General features: G+C 39.9%; 1 protein-coding gene and 1 pseudogene across 1 annotated transcript; both read right to left on the reverse strand.

Moving 5' to 3' along the window:
* Nucleotides 1-2,755: 2,755 nt before the first annotated feature.
* On the reverse strand, nucleotides 2,756-13,537 carry LOC116680913 (tubulin-specific chaperone cofactor E-like protein; annotated as a pseudogene).
* Nucleotides 13,538-15,616: 2,079 nt separating this feature from the next.
* Nucleotides 15,617-18,811, reverse strand: LOC116680925 (alpha-2-macroglobulin). Its single transcript, XM_032509546.1, has 9 exons — nucleotides 18,735-18,811; nucleotides 17,961-18,147; nucleotides 17,144-17,356; nucleotides 16,808-16,926; nucleotides 16,535-16,625; nucleotides 16,386-16,454; nucleotides 16,197-16,302; nucleotides 15,983-16,021; nucleotides 15,617-15,809 (listed from the first exon to the last, which is right to left on the reverse strand). Exons 1-9 carry the CDS (start codon nucleotides 18,809-18,811, stop codon nucleotides 15,799-15,801), a joined length of 912 nt encoding a protein of 303 aa, XP_032365437.1. The 3' UTR covers nucleotides 15,617-15,798.
* Between the last annotated feature and the right edge of the window lie 410 nt (nucleotides 18,812-19,221).

Below are 19,221 nucleotides of genomic sequence, written 5' to 3' on the forward strand. Positions count from 1 at the left end.
AAAAATCATACATTGTGATTTCTAGATTTTTTCTTTTAGATTTTGTCTCTCACAGTGGACATGCACCTACGATGATAATGTCAGACCCCTCCATGATTTCTGAGTGGGAGAACTTGCAAAATAGCAGGGTGTTCAAATACTTATTTTCCTCACTGTATATTCATGTTGTGCAACATTTACTACAACATACATTAATTGAATCATAAGTGCTTCCTCTTGTCTTCTTTTCTGTCTTTTGTTTTTAATATCCTTAGGCTGACTGCATTTGTGTTGAGATCGTTTGCCAAAGCACAGTCTTTCATCTACATTGACCCAGCAAACATTGAAGCGTCCGTGACTTGGCTGAAAAGTAAACAACGACCAAATGGCTGTTTTGAACAATCAGGAAAGCTCTTCCACAACACAATGAAGGTAATTAAAGTCCCTCTTTACTAGAGTTTGTATAACAACAACTGATGATAATTGAAACTAAAGAAGGTCAGTATGTTAATTTTACTGAATTACACGTTTGCTTTAGCAGTAGTTAAATGGAAATGCATCATCAGGATTTTCATTCACGTCTCAGTAGTAAGAATGCCAGCCAGGGGCCCACTTCACAAAATTTGCCACACAAGAGCAACATGAGATAATTCCCTCTTCGATTTCTTTCAACAGGTTTCACTTATCAAAAAAATGCAATACTTGACTCATGCATGCAAAAGCCATGTGGGACTCACAAATGTATTTTCAGTTTCCGATTGACATCTTCGATTTCACATTTCCGATTGCATTTGGTAATATTTACAATGTCCTGTTTCACAAATGCTTAAGAAGACTTATGTCGGGCCCCTGAGTGTTGGAGGTCCAGTGATGATCTGTGTCTATATGTAGGCCTATATAGAAATATGTACAGTATGTGTAATATAATTTGTTTTACACAAATATACAAATTGTGCATTTTTACTAATATACTAAATACATTTACCCATCTCTCCTTTAATTTTATTAAAATCCTGTAAAGGTTTCTTATCTTAGATTCTAAAAGTGTCACATCTGGTAAACTCTTCCAAATTTTATAGACCCCTATTGATTTGAAGGCTTCCTTCCAGAAAGTGCCATGTATGTTGAATCAAGTTTCAATCACTACATGGTAAAAACATTGTAAACATCTGAATCAGTCGTCTTGTGTGATGTGGCCGAGCTGAGATTTAGCGGTTTGAATTATGGTGGAGTTGGTCATTACACCTATAACGACTCCCATCCATACGAACCGGGAATTGCTATATATACCAAAGGGAAGGGGACTGAGTACCCAGGCCCTCGTGGAGGAGGGCCTTGAGTGGGTATTATAAGCCCCAGAATGTTGTGCAGTGTCTCGTGTTGCTATAGGGGAAGACTTACTTGGCTATAACTGATAGTGAGATGCAAAATGGGAGCAGAAATACTGTTTGAAATACCGGCCAATGGCAGGCTTACTTCTGCTTCACTGAGTCGATGAGATCACTAGTACTTATGCGTTCCTCTTTACAGGGTGGTTGTGTCTGATGAATTACCTCAGTGCCTAATCACTGGCCTGCTTTCTTGGAGATGAAAGCACCCAGAGATGTGAGTTTATGTGTGATGGGAGATTATTTGTAATATGAATGTATATGTACGCACGATGCATTTTAGCATTCATTTGAATTGAAATATTAATGGCATACCACCAAAGATTCAAAACTGTAGTTGTAAACATAACACAATATTGTTGGGGGTTTTTTCTTTGCTTTTTTTACTGTTTTGAATGACCTGTGTGTAGGATGTAGGGGGGGTCTATAGGGAGAATTGTTTTCATTAGTGCATAATTACATGTAACACAATTGGTGTTTTTGTTTGATTAGAATGAGCCCCCCCCCATGGAACCTAAATAACGGTTTGACTGGTGATTTGAGGTGCCTAGCAAGACAAAACAATGCAAATGGTCTGATCGGGCCGCCTTCAACAAAAGCCAGTACACTTTTGTATTAATTACAAAAGTTGCTATTCATTGGTTCTGGATTTTTCAATGACTATTAAAATTGCAATATCCTATGATAAATTTCACACTTATCGCTTGTTATTACGGATCTAGACATATTTCTAGCTTTTTGCCTGATTTTGACAAAATCTGAATGTGCTGCAGCATCTTCTAACTTTAGCAATAACCCCAGAAAAAAACACCACCATACAACAAAATGGACCCAAAAATACTACTTTCATCACCACCATTAAACAGTGTTTTTGACAGGATTTTCCTGCCTAAAATCCTGCTGCTGCTCCTGATATTGTGTGCATTCTAAAAGTACACAGCCTTACTGCTACTCAGGGTAGTTTAACATAACATTTGGGCCAAGCCAGTGGTGTTGGATACTTGTTATGCAGTGCTAGGTACATGCCGTGTATGAAACTGCAGTGAAGCTTTGCTGGTACGGCAGCGCCCTCTTCTCTGCTTAAGCTGCTAGCTGACTGTGAGTACTCTCTCAGCCGTTTCCCAGTGTGACAAATTTGTCTACTTACTCCAGTGGACCTCAATAAAGCTGAAATAAATAAAGACTTAATGGTGCCTTTCCAGCTACAGCCTCCAGCAGCCCACTGTGCATGATGTTTTTGCTCTCTTGATTCCAAAAAGTGGGCAGATGATGCTCTTCCATATGTGTTTTTTTTCAAATATTTTTGATGTCAGTTAACCAGGCAACAAATAATCCAATTAATCAATCAATCAATCAGTCACTCTAATTATCCTTTGGACACCAGCCGTTCACTTGGTCTTGGGTACCACCAGTATTTCATCAACCGTCTTGGATGCTGTAGGAGTGGAGGGCCGGGTGTTGTACTTCATTTCTTCTGGACCAAAGGCGCTGCACTTGTCGATGTAATAGTCCTCATGCTGTTGGTGGACAGCTGGACCACTGTTGTCAGCTGCTTCTTCAGCTCAGCTACTGTCTGGTCCAAAACGGATGCTCAGCTGGCAAAAAGACAAACACCTTTTCAAATTAAGCATTAAAGTGAAACTATTTCACTCCGATTAAGTACAGTTAACCAAAGTCCAGAACATTAAATTCGGCATCAATGGCTTTAAGAAGAATGATTAAAAGCTATGCACATACTAGTGTGTATAGTATATACTATACCACACGGTTCATTATAGGATAGTTCCAGTGCCACTGGAAGTTCCGCGGGAGTCCCACTTTAAGCTTTCTTTGAGTTAACTTTATAGTTGGTTAGTAAACTCCGGTGGATCGAGCGACATTAACAGGAACTTCTGATCACAACGTAACTAGGAAAATTTGGATCGGTGCAACAAGGCAGGCAGTTTGGTTCAATCGGGGAATGATTTTAAATATTAATACAAAAAAATGTTTATGGCAGTTACTCTCTGACAGGGACGTTTTGGGACCAATTTGCCAGAATTTTCTACGGACAATATACACACTGGTAAGAGCAAATTACGTTTAACATGTATCCTGCTAATTATTAAAGCTCACGTTAATATATTCTTGACAGTTAAATTCATTTGATATTGTATAGGGCGTTTTCTTTGCGGGGTGCAAATGTTTCACTAAAACAAGTCCCTTCCCGAAACTATTTTGACGAGCCACACATGCTGCTTCTAGAGCTTAGCGCCGTCCAAGACGATTGTGATTGGTTTAAAGTAATGCAAAAAAAATACAGCACATTTTCTCCTGTTTAGGATCGTTGTGTGGAAGGGACGACCTTCCTCCGCCGCACTGTGGAGATAGGAATGCGAGAATGCATGTACTGATGGTAAACATGCAAATAGTATAGTATTGTTCATCTTAATGGGCATAGTTTTGTATTGAAAAGTATACCTTTGTACTGGATCGTCCAAAAAGGTGCGGCATGGGGGGGGGGGGTTAGGGTTGTGACTTCAGATAAGTTCCCATACAAGTATTCAATGTCATCAGTTCGTCGTACCGTTTACACTACAAAATGTCTTATTTTTACACTACCTACTGACACACATAATAGATCTTTCAGCAGGAGAAATCCCTAAGTCTAATCTCCAAACTACTTTTTGTCGCAAGAACATGCACGACCAGTGACACAGATACAAGACACAGGACACGCGTAATACCATAACGCGAGACAGCTAAGCATTTCTGCAAGGTTAACAAGTGAGGGATTTGACATTCAGTACATCGGAATTAAATACAGACAGTGACCTTCACAGCAATGCTTTGTTTCTGTCTCAATCGTTGAAGTGGGATAATAACACTGTGTGGAGGCCCATGGCGGGTTTGATCAAAGTCTTTCACAAAGGAAAGTTTAATGAAGGTTGCAGACTCATCATGAACCACTGAAAACTGAATATTTATCTATTAAAGGGATAGAATGGCTTCAGACGACAAGCTCACCGACTGGTTGTGCAGCACTAATTTTAAATATATATCCTTGGTGTGCCAAGTTGTCAAAGTAGGGAGCATTAGTGTCAACGACACAATCAACCGATCGAGGCAGACAACATCCATGAGACGCTCAATAGGATTGTAAGATCAAGTATGAATGGGATACAATTTGGGCTGTCAAAATGAACGCGATAATAAGATGCATCCATCCATCTTTGTCCACTTATCCGCTGTGGGTTGCGGGGGGAGCAGCTCCCTAGGGAGGTGTTACCAGATGCCCGAACCCCTCAACTGGCTCCTTACAACGCAAAGAAGCAGCGGTCTACTCACAGTTTCTCACGGATGACTGAGCTTCCACCTATCTCTAAGGGAGACGCCAGCCCCCCTCCTGAGGAAACCATTTCAGCCGCTTGTACCCTCACTATGGTCATGAAGGCTGGGTCATGACCCAGCCTTCATGACCCTAAGTGAGGGTACCTAAGGGTCATGACCCAGCCTTCATGACCATAAGTGAGGGTAGGAACAAAAACTGACCGGTAGATGGAGAGCTTTGCCTTCTTGCTCAGCTCTCTTTCCATCACAACGGTGCGATAAAGTGAATGTACTACCACACCTGCTGCACCAATTCTCCTACCAATCTCCCGCTCCATGTAATTCATTCCCATGCAGCAGTCACATACCTTCGGTCAAACACTAGACAGCCCCCCCACCCTGTTGAATTACGAACAAAGTACTAAGTCACAAATACAACTTGAGCATTAAACACTTGAAAAATATCCCCTTTACAGTACATGTAGAAGTTATTCTACTTTGGTAAGTAAGTACTATTCAGAACACAAACCTATGAATGTTTAATATACCTGTTCCACTTTTCCTCACAGTGAACCTCCACCTGGCCACAAAGCGAGGTCGAGGTCAATCTCGCAAGTGGTTCCAGCTTCCCATACTTGGTTACCAGGGAATGGTATCTGAGGAGGAAAAGAGCAGGTTGTGTTGTTAGTCCTGAGGCCACCACACATGACACAAAACTTTCATGCCACTGTAGTTGGTGTATAGAAAGTGAGTGCAGCCTACCTGTAAGGCAGCTCTTCCTCAGGGTAGTCTAAGTGGTAACGAATGAAGAACCTCTCTGCGTCTTTCTCTCACATCAGTCACAACACTGCCATTTAGCAGTGATATTGAAGGAGCCTGAGGGGAAGCACATACATCTAATGGGGTGAATCTACCAGTTATTGCCCTCACATCTATTCAGATGTTAAACACTCCTCAGTGTTAGGAGCAAAACAATCTTTACTATCGTTTAAAGGAGTTCCATTCTCACTGATGCATGGATGGGACTCACTGTGCTATCATGGGCTGGTCGCTCTGTGTTGGTGTAGGTCTGCAGTAAGGGAATGCCCTGCAGCCGCCACCTCCTCCAACTTGGGGAGAAGTTGAGCTTCTCAATGTCCTCCCATCGGTTGAAACCTGACGACACACGCAGACAAGTGATGTTTCAAACAGTTAGGACAAGGAACAGCGGCAGTGGACAAGATTGCAAGAAAGGCGCACCATGTGGTTCTTAAGAACACTTTATTGTACAATATCTTAAGTATTAAATATTACGTTTTTGGAAGTGAAAAAATGAGAACTTATGGCAGCTGAATATGTCTAGACTTTCCAGGTTGTTTAAAGGCCCTGCAAATTATTTTTTTCATCCACTTCTTACTATGAGCGATGGGATAATACATGAACAAACTGTTTTCTGCTGAAGTTAACAAGTTTTGCTCATTTGCCATTTAAGATTTTTTTTTAATCTGGGGATTTTGTTTTTTAAATCTAGTGACATTTGGTGGGTTGTTTGGTTACTCTGTCATAGAGAAATTGTATTTTTTAGGATGGCTGGCTCTAGAGGTAGGTCTACTACCCATGATTTGCTGATCTCCGCATGAATGTCTCTCCATTTCCAATATTGATACTATTTGCAGGCATGACTGGATCTAATGCATGATATGGCACTATACTTAGTCAAAGGTCAAAAGCAGCCTAAGCACTGCTTCCCAGACAATATTCCCAAGTCTGCCCCCCTAAACCTAGACATCAGGCAGCCACAACAGTACTGTTTGTAATAGATCTATCTCACATCTGGTCTTTGCTTCTGAAACACAGCCACAATCAAGCTGATTTAGTTGGCTAACGGCGAGTAACATCAAATTAAATATGTTTTTATGTTTATATATATATGTTTTATATATGTTTATATGTTTTTATATGTTCTGACTATGTTGGCCACAAATAAAAAAATAACACAAACTTTAGAAGAATAACTTTTCACCTGACAAAGACAGAATCTAGTTCCGTCCTTCAACTGACTGGTAATATCTAAAAGGTGAGCAAGGTAAACTAGCATAGCTAATATGTGTAAAGTTTGCCACTGCTTAAAGAATAGGTCTGGTGATATCTATATTTTTACTTAATGTCAAGGAACGTCTGAAAGATCAAAACCTTCAATTAATAAATTCTATTGGTATTTTGTGTGTATATCCAAAGCCTGATGTATCCTATTCTCTGTGCCATACATTAAAACGCATCAATGAGCCACACTGTTTCACTGGGTGACACGTTCCTTCATTACCATAAACACAAACACGCAGCAATGCACATTTTTGGTTTGGGTCTTTTAAAAGGATTGTAACAATAAAAAAAACAATCCTTTAAGTGGCTTATCTTAAGTCAAAATCTTAATCCTAGGCTGCAATCTTTGCGCTTTGTTATCTATTGTCCCGAACAATACATTAATTCTGTAAACACAAGCCCTGAAAAATGGAACTGCACATGAACCTAACAGGGAAATATCTCCGCGAATTTGGTTTTGTTTTAAAATAAAAATCCATAAAAAAGTGTTGAATGCTGAATCTGAAACAAAAGGACTTGCAAGAAGGATTGTTTCTGCACCTGAGGCGAAGGATATAACAAGCGGTCTTTGGATTGTCTTTGGATCTTGTTGTCATCTCCTTACTCTAACAGAATTCTATAAATAGATTCACCGCTGAACTACCCAAAATAGAAACAATACCTGAGATACAAGCGGCAGGGACATGAATCTGTTGCATACTCAAATAACGCAAGATTTTAGGATACAGTGACATGTTTGCTGTGCTAATTTTCTCAGCCGTTATTAAGTCGTTACCTACAGATGCTGAACTATTATTCTGTTCGAAACTGGAAATCCGATTTAAATTGTTAACATGGCTTACACCGAAAACACACACAGAAATTCAACAGTCAGATCTACTGACCTGAGTTGTGAGGTTGATGCTGCGGAGGTTAGGGAAGAGCGTTCAGGATATCCTTGTTGTCGTCAATGGAGACCAAGTTGTTGTTGGCCATGACCAGAGTCTCTAGGCTTGGGAACATGGTGCCAACTTGCGGACCTCTGCCCAGTCCTGGAGATGTTGTCGGTGATGTGAAGCAGCCGCAGGTGGGGCAGCACCACACTGGAGGCGCTCACACCACTGTACTCATTAAGGCACAGGAACAACTGCTCCAGCCTGCAGGACAAAAACAGAGAGAAAACAGGGTGGAATGTTGGGCATGTAAAATACAGTGCAGCAATGTACATATATTGTAGTGAAGACTTAAAAAAGTTTTTAAAAAAAAGAGTTTTTCCTGCCTAGTGGAATTTTTGGCGCCCCCAAAGAGGTTTTAGCCAGCCCAAAATGCTAGAATTAAGAATGAAACTAGAAATTCAAATTCTCTCTAAATGGTTTAAGAGCAATGTACCGAACAATCGTTGAACAGAACATACAACTGAACTTGTGAGATTATCTCAGTTTAAATTCTGGCTATACGGACTCTCCAGGTGATTTATTTAAATATGAATATTATTTTTCTTAAACAGTTTTGTTAATTGGGCATCATTATCCAAGTATAAAATACAATTTGTTAATCAAATTGTCAGAAATAACAGGAAAAATGATTAGATTTCTGTCAAACAAGGTAACACACTCATTTGTTGTGCTGTGCATAGTCACTCCCCAAAAGCCCATTCGAAGCCAGGAAAAAACCTGAATGAATGCCTTTGTGCACATCTTCAACCCGACAACACAGTATATCTACTGTATACAATCACCATAGTTTCAGTACGTTACTAGTATCCACGGATCGAGGACAACCCGAAAACATGATGCATCAGGCCGCGTTTGTCGATAATATGGGGACTGTAGTGACAAGTAGGGAGACGTTCCTTCACACCTGTGAAACCTGCCCTCCTAACCTAAAATGTACATCCAGTACTGTATATCCTACAGGATATCCTCCTCTGAACAACACTACACTACACCAATTGGAAACTCAGCCACGTTTCTCCTCTCCACTGTCCATGTAAAGTAATGAATACAGCATATTTATCACATCACATTATACTTTAATACAATATTGTATATTTCATTCAGGGGTCTTCAATGTTTTCCAGGCCAAGACCCCCAAACTGATGGCGAGATGGAGCGGGGACCTAATATATATATTGTATAAAATTGGTGTTATATCAAACTGGTCCTATAGGGCCATGTGTGCATTGATGACTGAAAGACATCTTCTGCCTCCATTTATTGTTTACTACAGTTGTTGAATTCATGTTAATGTGTATTTAAAGACATTTAATTGTGGAAAAAATTGCAGGGGGGGGGGGGGGGGGGGGGGGTGGGGATATAAAAAAAAAGTCTAATCAACCAAAACTTTCGGACCCCCATGCAGTACTCCGCGGACCCCTAGGGGTCGCGGACCCCTGTTGAAGACCCCTGCTCTACTTTTTATACTCTACAATGTTTTTATATTATAAACCATACTATTCCATTACATTATATACTATATTATACAGACAGTTAATTTTCTTATTATAGTGCAAACCTATAGAGAAATTGAGAAGCATTAATCAACTATTATTCTTACTCCGGTATCTCCGTGGTGAGCAGCATCACGGTGTCCAGGACACCCGGTGTTGTTGAGGACGAGGCGTGACCGGGAAGGCCTTCAGCACTTCGCCGGCTCAATGGATTTCTGCAGGGGATTAGAGCTCAGGTTCAGGAACTCCAGGTTGGGGATGTTGGACACGATTTTACTAATCTGAAAATGAGACAAGCTGTTTTTCATTTCAAAAAAACTAGAAGATTGATTCCACACAGTTTTTCTAAGTTTGGCGTATTCACTTGATAACCCTCACGGGAAAAGGCTGTAGGTGTTTTACTTGTAATGAAGGAATATGTCACTCAGTCCAACACTGGGGCTCACATGTGTTTTAATTGTTTTTGGACACAATGGAGCTCTTGACACAAAGAAATAGAAAATAATCGGCTTTGGGTACACATTGTTAGTACGCTACATTAATTGGTTCATTGGTCTTTCACGGTATGTTGACTCTAGTCTTGCTTGCCAGACCTCCTATAGCGCTTGTGTCAGTCGTGCACACGAAACTCAGATGGACAGATAGTCTAGCTAGCTGGATTTACCGGCAGAGATCTGAGGAGCAGTTAATCATAGTCCTCATAAATCGACCGGAGTTTAAATTCCAACACAACAAAAGCATAAGGTACTGAACTCGGCCCGAAAAGAGTGAAATCCAGAGTAGCAATCCAGAAGTGAACGTCGTGAATATAGACTTTGTTGACAATAAGTAAAAACAGAATATCACCAGCCTTATCCCATGATGGGAATTAACTACTGTAATAGACCAGAGACAGACTCATGCCAGTCCTGCAGATTGTTATGAGAAGGTCCGCTCAATGACATGGCACAGAAAGCAGCAATCTCAGCCGGTCTCCTGCCCTGCTGATCCCACAGCTATTTAGCACCAACAATGGGGAGTTCAGACGGTCTGGGGGAGAGGTGGGAGAGGAAGAAGTAAAAAAAGAATTAGTCAAACAGAGGGAAAGCTTAAGAAAGAAAAAAAGGAGTTTATTATTGGGTCTTTTTGATTCATTACAGTGAGGTCTTAAGTCCCAGAGCGCACTTTATCCCCTCTTAGTCCAGCGCCCTCGCAGACTCGGCGTGATGATAGTGAACATGACAGGAGCATACGATAAAGGTCCAAGTGCTCAGTCCAAATTAGGGTGCACAACTGCCCTCTCTACAAACATATAAACAGCTAAATGTAACAAGCCTTGCCCATTCTACGGAGGGTGTAGTGAGGTAAGGGGACAGTGACATGCCCATGTCTATCTGATCTCCAGTCACCTTTCACAGGGGAGCCTTGAGGAGCTGGGGTGGGCACCACCACCACTGCATACCAGGCCCTCTGCGTAACGGAAAGTTATGGACTGTACTTTTCACTTCATCACCTCCACAAAGGTACGACCATACTTGTCTCCAGGTGGTCATGGCTCGTCCCGTGAACAGCCCCCCCTCAGCTGGTAGCAGTGTGGCAAACAGACAGACATCCACAGTGATTAGCTGTCAGCTGGTACATAGGGCCCTGATTAACTGTGCAATCCAAGCACATTTGCTACTGTACACACTACAACTCAGACTTTTTACATGGCTATGCCAATCATGACAGTGACAACAACAAATACAGAAGAGGCCAAACAGGGCACAACCTAGACTTTTAATTTTCTATTATCTATTATCTACTCCTAATTATGAATATTTAAATGAACCATTTGGCCTATGAAACCTCAAAAATTGATGTTTCACAATCATTCAGAGACCCAGAAAAGTATCCTTTTTGTTGTTGTTGTTTTGCCCAACAATCCAAAACTCAAAGAATTCAATGTAAGATGATATACACAGAAAAAAAGCAGCAATCTCAGTTAAAACGATAAGTTGGAAAAATGCAACATTTTGCCACACCAGTTAAAAATACAGGAAAAGAGAAAGGAAGAGACAGAGAAATATGTCCAAAGATTTCATGTTTAACTGTAAAATTTCATTCTCACATTTCTTGTCTTCTCCAACACAGTCAATTCCTTTCAGTAATTCACTTGCAAGTTATTCCATCATGCGGCTTAATAATATAGTAACTACAAAAGCATATTTTGTAATGAACCATTGTACCTTTCTCAGGTTAGCCTTGCAACCATGCAGAAACACAAGAATAACCAGGACTCTATTTTTTTAAGAAGGTATGGATGATAATGGGACAAGGAAGGGACACAAGGACGAGAAGTGTCCTCAGGTCTTTATTAGCAAACCGCAAAGACTGTCCAATTTAAACACCCCTGAATTTGCACGGAGGACTGAAACAAGACAGCTGATCTTATGCTGAACTTTTAAAAATAAAACAGAATGTGAAATGCACTCTTGACTTAACTTTACCATAAATTTATTAATTAAAATGTAAGTATCTGTCTGTGTTAAAATGCTCGGTGAGCAGAGCTCTCTGGGGAATCTGCTGCAGGGAAGCATAAATTATGTAGTAGTTTTGCTGAAAATAAAAAATTAAAAAGGATCCGTTACAATATCTTATATGACAAAAATGGCTGCAGTAAATCTTGGTTAAGGTATGAAAGCAATTGTCACTCAGCTAAAAATCAAGTATTTTGCTTTAGCCATTACTATTTTTTTTTTTTTTTTTAAAAAGGCAAATAAACACAGATCCTAAACAACATGTTTGGTGTTTGACCCACTGTCCTGTTAGAGAGAAGTCACATTGTTTCTACTGTTTGGTAATACCAGGTATAGTGGTAGAGAAACAAACAAATGATAGAAAGCCTCTTACCTGAAGAGACGTTTTCCTGACTTGACCACTATCACGCTCACTGTCTTCTTCGGGGTTTGCGTTAATGCCTGTCAAAGACAATAGGGGGACGTCGGTTCATTGTGTATCCACAGATCGTTTCAAGTGCAAATAAAACAACATGTCATTAATCTTTACACAAGTCAAGCTGACTATTTCGAAGGTGAAAGAGAGGTTGTAGCAGTTGTTTCTTACTCCAGAGTGGCTTATGGGCTGGCAGATGTCCTCAGAAGCAATGTGGTCCCTCTTTGGTCAGTTGCTGGACAGAAAAAACAGGGAGGACTTGGAGGCTGTTCACACACTGAACTGCAGAGCAAAGTCAAAGATCAGTTTTTACCTCGTTATTCATTTACCAATATCCATCAAAAGAAGAGGAAGCACATTTAGATTACTTAGAATAGTGGCACAGCCAAAAAACGCGCTTCACAGTACAGATACAAACTAGACAGGAACTGTCCCCACAAGGGTTAGCCAACAAGACACAATTTCGGTCTGTGGCAATATAATATACTCAATGACTGATGGCTGAAGATGCTTAAGTTAAAGATTCCAAAGCTGGATTACCAGTAGAGCTTTAACCGAATATCGCGGGTAAAAAACATGGTTGCTAATTTGTAAAAGATATTAAGCGATGTCACGTAATACACAGATAATAAACAGGCACTATAAAGAGACTGGTTTTTAAATGGAATTCGGTTGTTATTTTTGCCAGTTATGCCAATCCACTTTACAAGTCTCCTAGTTTTATCCTTTTTGGTTATCAGTAAAGCACAGTAACATGCACAGTTATGACCTGCAATTCAGAGCAGAATTCTTTTAAATTCGGCATTTCGCTTTTTGACAAAGCACTATAGATATTTAGACTAAATTCTAAATTAAACAGGCGTGCGTCAATAGCTATTGACCATCATCAAGTTGGTGAGTGTTCCTGACAACGGGCAAACCGATTAAAAGCTGATACTACTGTGCTACTCTATGATATTTGCGCCGAAATAATATATATCTTTGGTGTTAGGTAAATGTCTATAGTGTTGTTGTTGTTATGGCGTACAGGCCGATAAGCTCGGACAACAAAAAAATGACCATTTTGCGAAGGGAGTTTGGCTGTTTCACTAAATCGTAAGCTAACCCTGTACAGGCAATTACAATTTTTTTTTACCATATATCCCTGGTTAAGAAATAACATTGAACTGTGAATAATACGTGCAAACCGGTTGTTGACAGCAGCAGACCGCATTCGTAGCGAGCATCTCTGCCCGAGCAGCAGCGATGGAGCCCGAGATGGATTACAGATGGCAACGATATGAATATACTTCCAATAATCACTAGTAGTGACATATGCTAGGAGCACTCTCAAAAACTGATCAGACAGAATGTCGTCGTTCCACTAAATACCTTTGATGTCACTTGTGTGCTCCTTGTTGATAAAACAAACCAGCTGTCTTTTTTCACTGCCATACATCCCGGAAGTGACGTAGTTAAGCATAAACTGAAACGGTGTTTTTTGCCTTTTTTCATTTGACTTACTTTTAAGTAGTACATTAAAGTTAATGTGTGTTGTTGTTTTCTAAGTCTATTTTCTGATATGCAATCAAATCGTAAAAGAGAAATAAAAAAAATCGGACATGCACCCCTGAGACATGATGCATTGTGTGGCTGGCCTAGTGTTAGGCTTACTGCTTAGTTTTTGTCTGGTTGCTAATGATGTCGTTGTTACATTTGTATCATTATAGCTTGCCTTACAGCGTAGACTGTATAAAACAGTCTGAAACAGATTTTGTCCTTTATTATGCTAATAGCCCTTTGTCATGGCAGAGATTTTTATATGTTATGGTAGGGAAGCAGTACACTATAACTAACATAATGATGGCTGCATTCATTTAGTAATAAATTCAGGGCTCTGGATTATGGTAGATCAAATCGGACTGCTAGAATGGTCCGCCTAGTTAGGTCTAGGCATGGGAGTGGGGATTGGTCAGGGCAGGGTCTTGAACCATCTTTAGGCCAAGGGCCTGTGAAGAGACAATATGGGACCACTTACACATGTATTTTTTGGTGCATACAATACAAATTATTAAATATAATTGTATGTATACATGATGTTTTGATGTTAAACAAGAATGTAGTAAAGCGAATCATTGCTTTATGTATCTGTGGATGGATACCTTATGGCTAGCCAACCAGTAAGCCTATCACAATGTGTGTAAATTTAAAGGAAAAAAAAAAATCACAAATAGGTTTATTGAGTTTGGTTGATAATGTGTTTGGCTTGTGTTTAAGTATATTTAAGACAAATTTTACTTTTGGATTTTTTTTAAATTTATAAATAAACAATACCTTGGTTGCCCGCCTGCAGTACCTCTGAGGAACCCCTTAAGGGTCCTGGAGGGTTAGTATACCAATCCGTTCATCCATCCACCTGACTAGACTCTGTGACTGCAGCCTCTAGTGGTTATTTGTCACTGGTGAAATTCACAGCATTTTAGTTTCACACGTAAAATACATTGTCTACAAGTCAAGTTTTGATTAAAATTTTAGGGACTTTAACTCACTGTTGGCTGCCTGCTGTTTGAGTCTGCTTTGTCTATGTGAGTGTTATCCTTGTTGTTGTTCTTGTTGTGTGGGTTGTAAAGGAAAACCAAGTGCATACTCAGCGAAGGATTGATCCTTAGTTTGTCAGCAGAGTCTATGATCAGTTTGCAGATGTCCTGTTTGCTAATTTGATCACTGAAGGCCACTCTGTCGAGTTAGAAATACCACAGGGAAGTGTCATCACATAAAATCCCCATAATACCTCCATAATGTTGAAATCCAACAAGAAGTGCAAGCTCAGCTATGTACTGCACTACTATAATGTAATAACTAGCACCCCTTCCTGAACACTTATACTGCCGTGCTTCTGAATAATACTGCGCTAGTATTGATAAGCATGTATTGTTGTTCAATGTAAGGTCTAATTAAATGCAAAATTAGTGTAGGCAATAAAACAATATGAAATCCATTTTTCCTTCAGCTGCAAATCAACGAATTTTGACTTTAACTCAAAGATAATTTCTCATAAAGGCAAAGAAAAACTGATTCCTAGTAATTAAACACTCGTGACCTGCTGATCCCAGGTTACCCTGGTTTTATACTTAGTTTGGACCTGTCCGTGTTCCAGTTTTGAGGGAGACAATTAATCCAACAGTCTATTTCTTGGAGCAGACACGTGATATACAGTAGCATAAACTTATCCTGCAAACAAATCAAAATCATTCCATTAAATTTGTAATTCTGTCACTTGGATAGCTTTTGAGGGTCTACATACATATTATAAAAAAATTATTTGCAACCTTGGATTTCTAACTGCTTTAGAAGATGGGATTTGTAAATGCTGAGAGAATTTAAATTATCTTAGAACATTATATTAGAAGACCTTTATTTTTGTGACCACATTTCGACACTAAGCTGAGCTGCACAACTTCTGGTATTTGGATAAAACAGATACGATAAATACACAGCGGAAAGATTTAATAGTGGAAAAAGTTCAACAAAAGACCAGTTTCAAACGGGACATTAATATGACATTATTTAATTGTCTATTATGCATGTATTTCACTTCAGACACTGTAGTTACAGTTGTAACTGGTTGTGGCAGAATACTAACAAGAGAAGACAAACAGACATGGTGTTAAGTACATAATATGTATCTTCTGGACGACTCGAGGACTGACCACACGCTCTTCAAGCTGCAAAAGAAATAATGAAAAATATAAATTCATTGCGAAGACTTAAGCCTTTTCATACCAAAGATTTGGAACATCCTGACTCCTGACAGTAACTACTTTAATAATCTTTTAAACAATTCCAATTTGCATTTACATACATCATAGTGCTTCTTTACGCCATTGCTGTTTGCGACCTGCCCCACAACGATATAGGGTGTATTCTGTATCAGACTGGTCACCTTGAGGGAAAAAAGGTAGAAAATGAGTCAAACTTGCATTAGTGTTCAATAGCCTGTCATATTAACATACAACTATAAATTATTATTCTGATAACTGTTCAGGTTGGTGTGCAGATACCACAGAGCAGTGTGTGCTGTGACTTCAGTGAATGAGGTTTAGAGAGGACTGATTTACTTGGCTGGTAGTAGTCGTAGAGCTTGACCACGGCTGGCTTCAGGTTCTGTACTTGGTAGTCCTGTATGAGCGTTAGGCTGTGGTTGATGACTATGTTCTTTGGTAACTGTTGAAAGAAAAACAGACAACATGTTCAGTAACAAATCTGGAGAAAATCATCTCTTGTTTATCACTTTAAATCCCTCTCACCTCCCGTATGTACACCAGAACACGATCCTCCTTTTGTTCAACACGATCCACCAGCCTGGCACCTTTGAGCTGTGAGGAGACATTAATCAGCTGGGTTATAATGACAACAACTGACAACTACTACTCAGTTAAAGTTACTCATCACTCACCATGTTCAAAGACTCTGGGTCTGGGACATATCCAGAGAGCATTTTGACATCCAGGATAACCATGTTTGTACTGGGCTCCTTTCCACTATATCTGCAATGCAAGTAACATAAAAATATTATGTCAATCTGGTCTTTGGATGGGCTCCATTTACCGTTTGTTAGAGTTAAGTTTTAGCTACCAAGTTGTAATTATTCCTCCCCTGTCCATCCACTAACAGTTACATAGTTCAAAAACTTCCGTCAATGTCGTGGATCTGCTTGTTGAGTACTTACAGGGATGATATTTTTAGAAGGACTTTGGTTCTTTCTCTGGTGCGGTCGGCCTCTGCTTTGACGTCAACGCGGATTGCGGTATCTTGAACAGGAGTTGGGATGTTATAGACAAGAGAAATCTAAACAAGGAAAGATTAATATTTATAAAATTGGAATGCAATCTGTGGAATTAATTACTGTTGTGTTGGTGTAATGTAATTCGGTGTGTGATGGGCCACTTAGAGGCATGACATAAATAAAAATATCAATCAATCAATTAATCAATCATAAAATATGAACAAGAATCTAAAGTATGAAGCATCAGGATTGGTGGTTCATGTACATCTAACCACTGACCTGTATTGCAGCACTTGCAGTCCCCTTCACCTCCAGGCTGTACGTTCCTGACACGCCCTGCAGATTCTTCTCCTGGTAGAGCAGTTTGTTGTACTGATTCACATCAAACGTCAGCTGGCCACTGGGAGACTGGACCGTCACTGTGCTTGAACCCACTGGACTGAACACCAGAGTGGAGTAGAGAGCCAGAGCCTGAAGAGCCACCACGGTGTCCTACAACACAAAGAAAATACCTTTACTTATGTGCTCAAATTTATACAAATGTAAATGTTCTTCTGTTTACACCTACAACAGCTTTCATATGTGGGAGCTCACTTTGATCAATTTCAGGTCTCTCTAATTGTTGATTTTCATACAGAAATCAATTTAAGAAAATTACCATTTAAACATAATAATATGCACATTTTATTTTTGCACATTATATTTGTTCTCAGTATAGTATAATCGACCCTATTCTTGTGAGGTATCTGGCAATGTCTCTGTCCTGTGAGAACTATCAATGTCTAAATAATGTGAATTTGAATTAAATAAATTTGAAAGAAACTGAAAACTTTGTTTTTTATCAGTGGAGAGAATGCTACTATACTTAATAAGCTAAATAAAGAAACATTTAAGAAGCACAAAAATGTATTGTCAATAAAAACGGTCTGTTTTTCTTGTGCCATGCTATTGTTCTCAAGATAACGGGCTGTGAGACAAGTAGGCTTAAGGCCACAGCTAAGCTTACATATTAAATAGCTTTGTTCATCTTATTTGTCCCAGAAGAGATTACAGTACGTGTGACTCAAAGTCCCACTTAACCCTGTTTGGGTTGTACCTGTGTGGAGGAGAATCCTCCGTAGTAGTTCTGCTGGCTAGTCAGCCATCTAACGATGCGGCTGGCGTAGCCCAGGTCTTCAGCAGTCGGAAAGGCACTGAGTTTAGCCAGCAGCACATAGGAGCTGATCTCACAGACAGAGAGGCTGACGTTTCTGTTGCTGTCTGAGACCAGTGGAGGAAACCTCCTAAAATCAGCCATCCACAAAGAGAAGGCACGGACAGGGTAAGCTTTGTCACAGTAATAGACCAGAATGATTTCCTGTAGAGGATGACTCCCTTTCTGTAATGCAACAGTCGTTAGGTGGTTCAGTAGGCGAGCACGTGTCTCCATGTGTCCTGCCAGGGTGAAGACGTACGCCAGCAGAGCGGTGGTGTAGGTGTGCTGAGGTCACTGATGGACTCTTGAGGCAAGACAAGCTCTGCTTCACAGAATCCTAGAACAGATTAAAGAATGCATTGTCTTTTGCTGTGGAGTGTCAGCATTCAGTTTTAATGCTGCACATATCTGGAACAAACTCCCAGAAAGCTAAAAGTCTGCCAAGAACTCAGTTCTTTTTAATAAAGGCTGATGACCTCTTGATTTAAATAGTTCACTGAATTAAACTGCACTGTAACTTCTATTTTATTTTATGTTTTTATATTTTTAATTGTTACTGAAGTTGCATTGTTGAAAAATGGAACTGTATGACAATGTAAGCATATAATAAGAAATAAAAAGTAAGACCAGTGGGACTATTATTAAATGCTCCTTTGGGGCGCCTGGTGAGATCACGTGGTAGAGCGGGCGCCCATACAGAGGGGGACTCCTGGACGCAACGGCCGCAGGTTCAACTCAAACCTGCAGTCCATTGCTGCAGGTCATTCTCCTTCTCCTCACTTTAACAAATACAAATAAAGACCTAAAACTCCCCAAAATTAAAACAATGTAAATGCTCTTTTGCTCAGCTTTTGGAAAAAGAGACTTTTTTATTCTAGACATTTCACTATACACTACAGCCTAATACTGGTTTCCTGCCTGTACTCAAAACTAGTGTATTTCTACTATGTGTGAGCATCAAGCAGTGAATGAATACGACTCATTTACCCCCCTCTGTCCAAGTGGGTAGTAGAAGAACCAAGAGTGGCTTCACTTCATGTAAAAGCATGAAAGGTCCTTTCTAAAGCCAGTGTTGTTGTTTGTTTGTCTGGGCCACTGTAAAAATATGGCTGGGCAAACATGGTCGGACTCCGTGAAAGTGACTGATCCTATGTAGTATGAA

Source organism: Etheostoma spectabile, chromosome 3, assembly GCF_008692095.1.
Source record: "Etheostoma spectabile isolate EspeVRDwgs_2016 chromosome 3, UIUC_Espe_1.0, whole genome shotgun sequence".
NCBI classification, from domain to species: Eukaryota; Metazoa; Chordata; class Actinopteri; order Perciformes; family Percidae; genus Etheostoma; species Etheostoma spectabile.

Excerpts from the sequence above, each read along its gene's own strand:
- LOC116680925 (XM_032509546.1), bottom strand. The coding sequence starts at position 18,811 with ATGGACTGCAGGTTTGAGTTGAACCTGCGGCCGTTGCGTCCAGGAGTC. Across the intron at positions 17,357-17,960 it reads GAGGATTCTCCTCCACACAG|GACACCGTGGTGGCTCTTCA; the intron begins GTACAACCCAAA and ends TTTGTGTTGTAG. Across the intron at positions 16,626-16,807 it reads CTTCTAAAAATATCATCCCT|ATATAGTGGAAAGGAGCCCA; the intron begins GTAAGTACTCAA and ends CTTGCATTGCAG.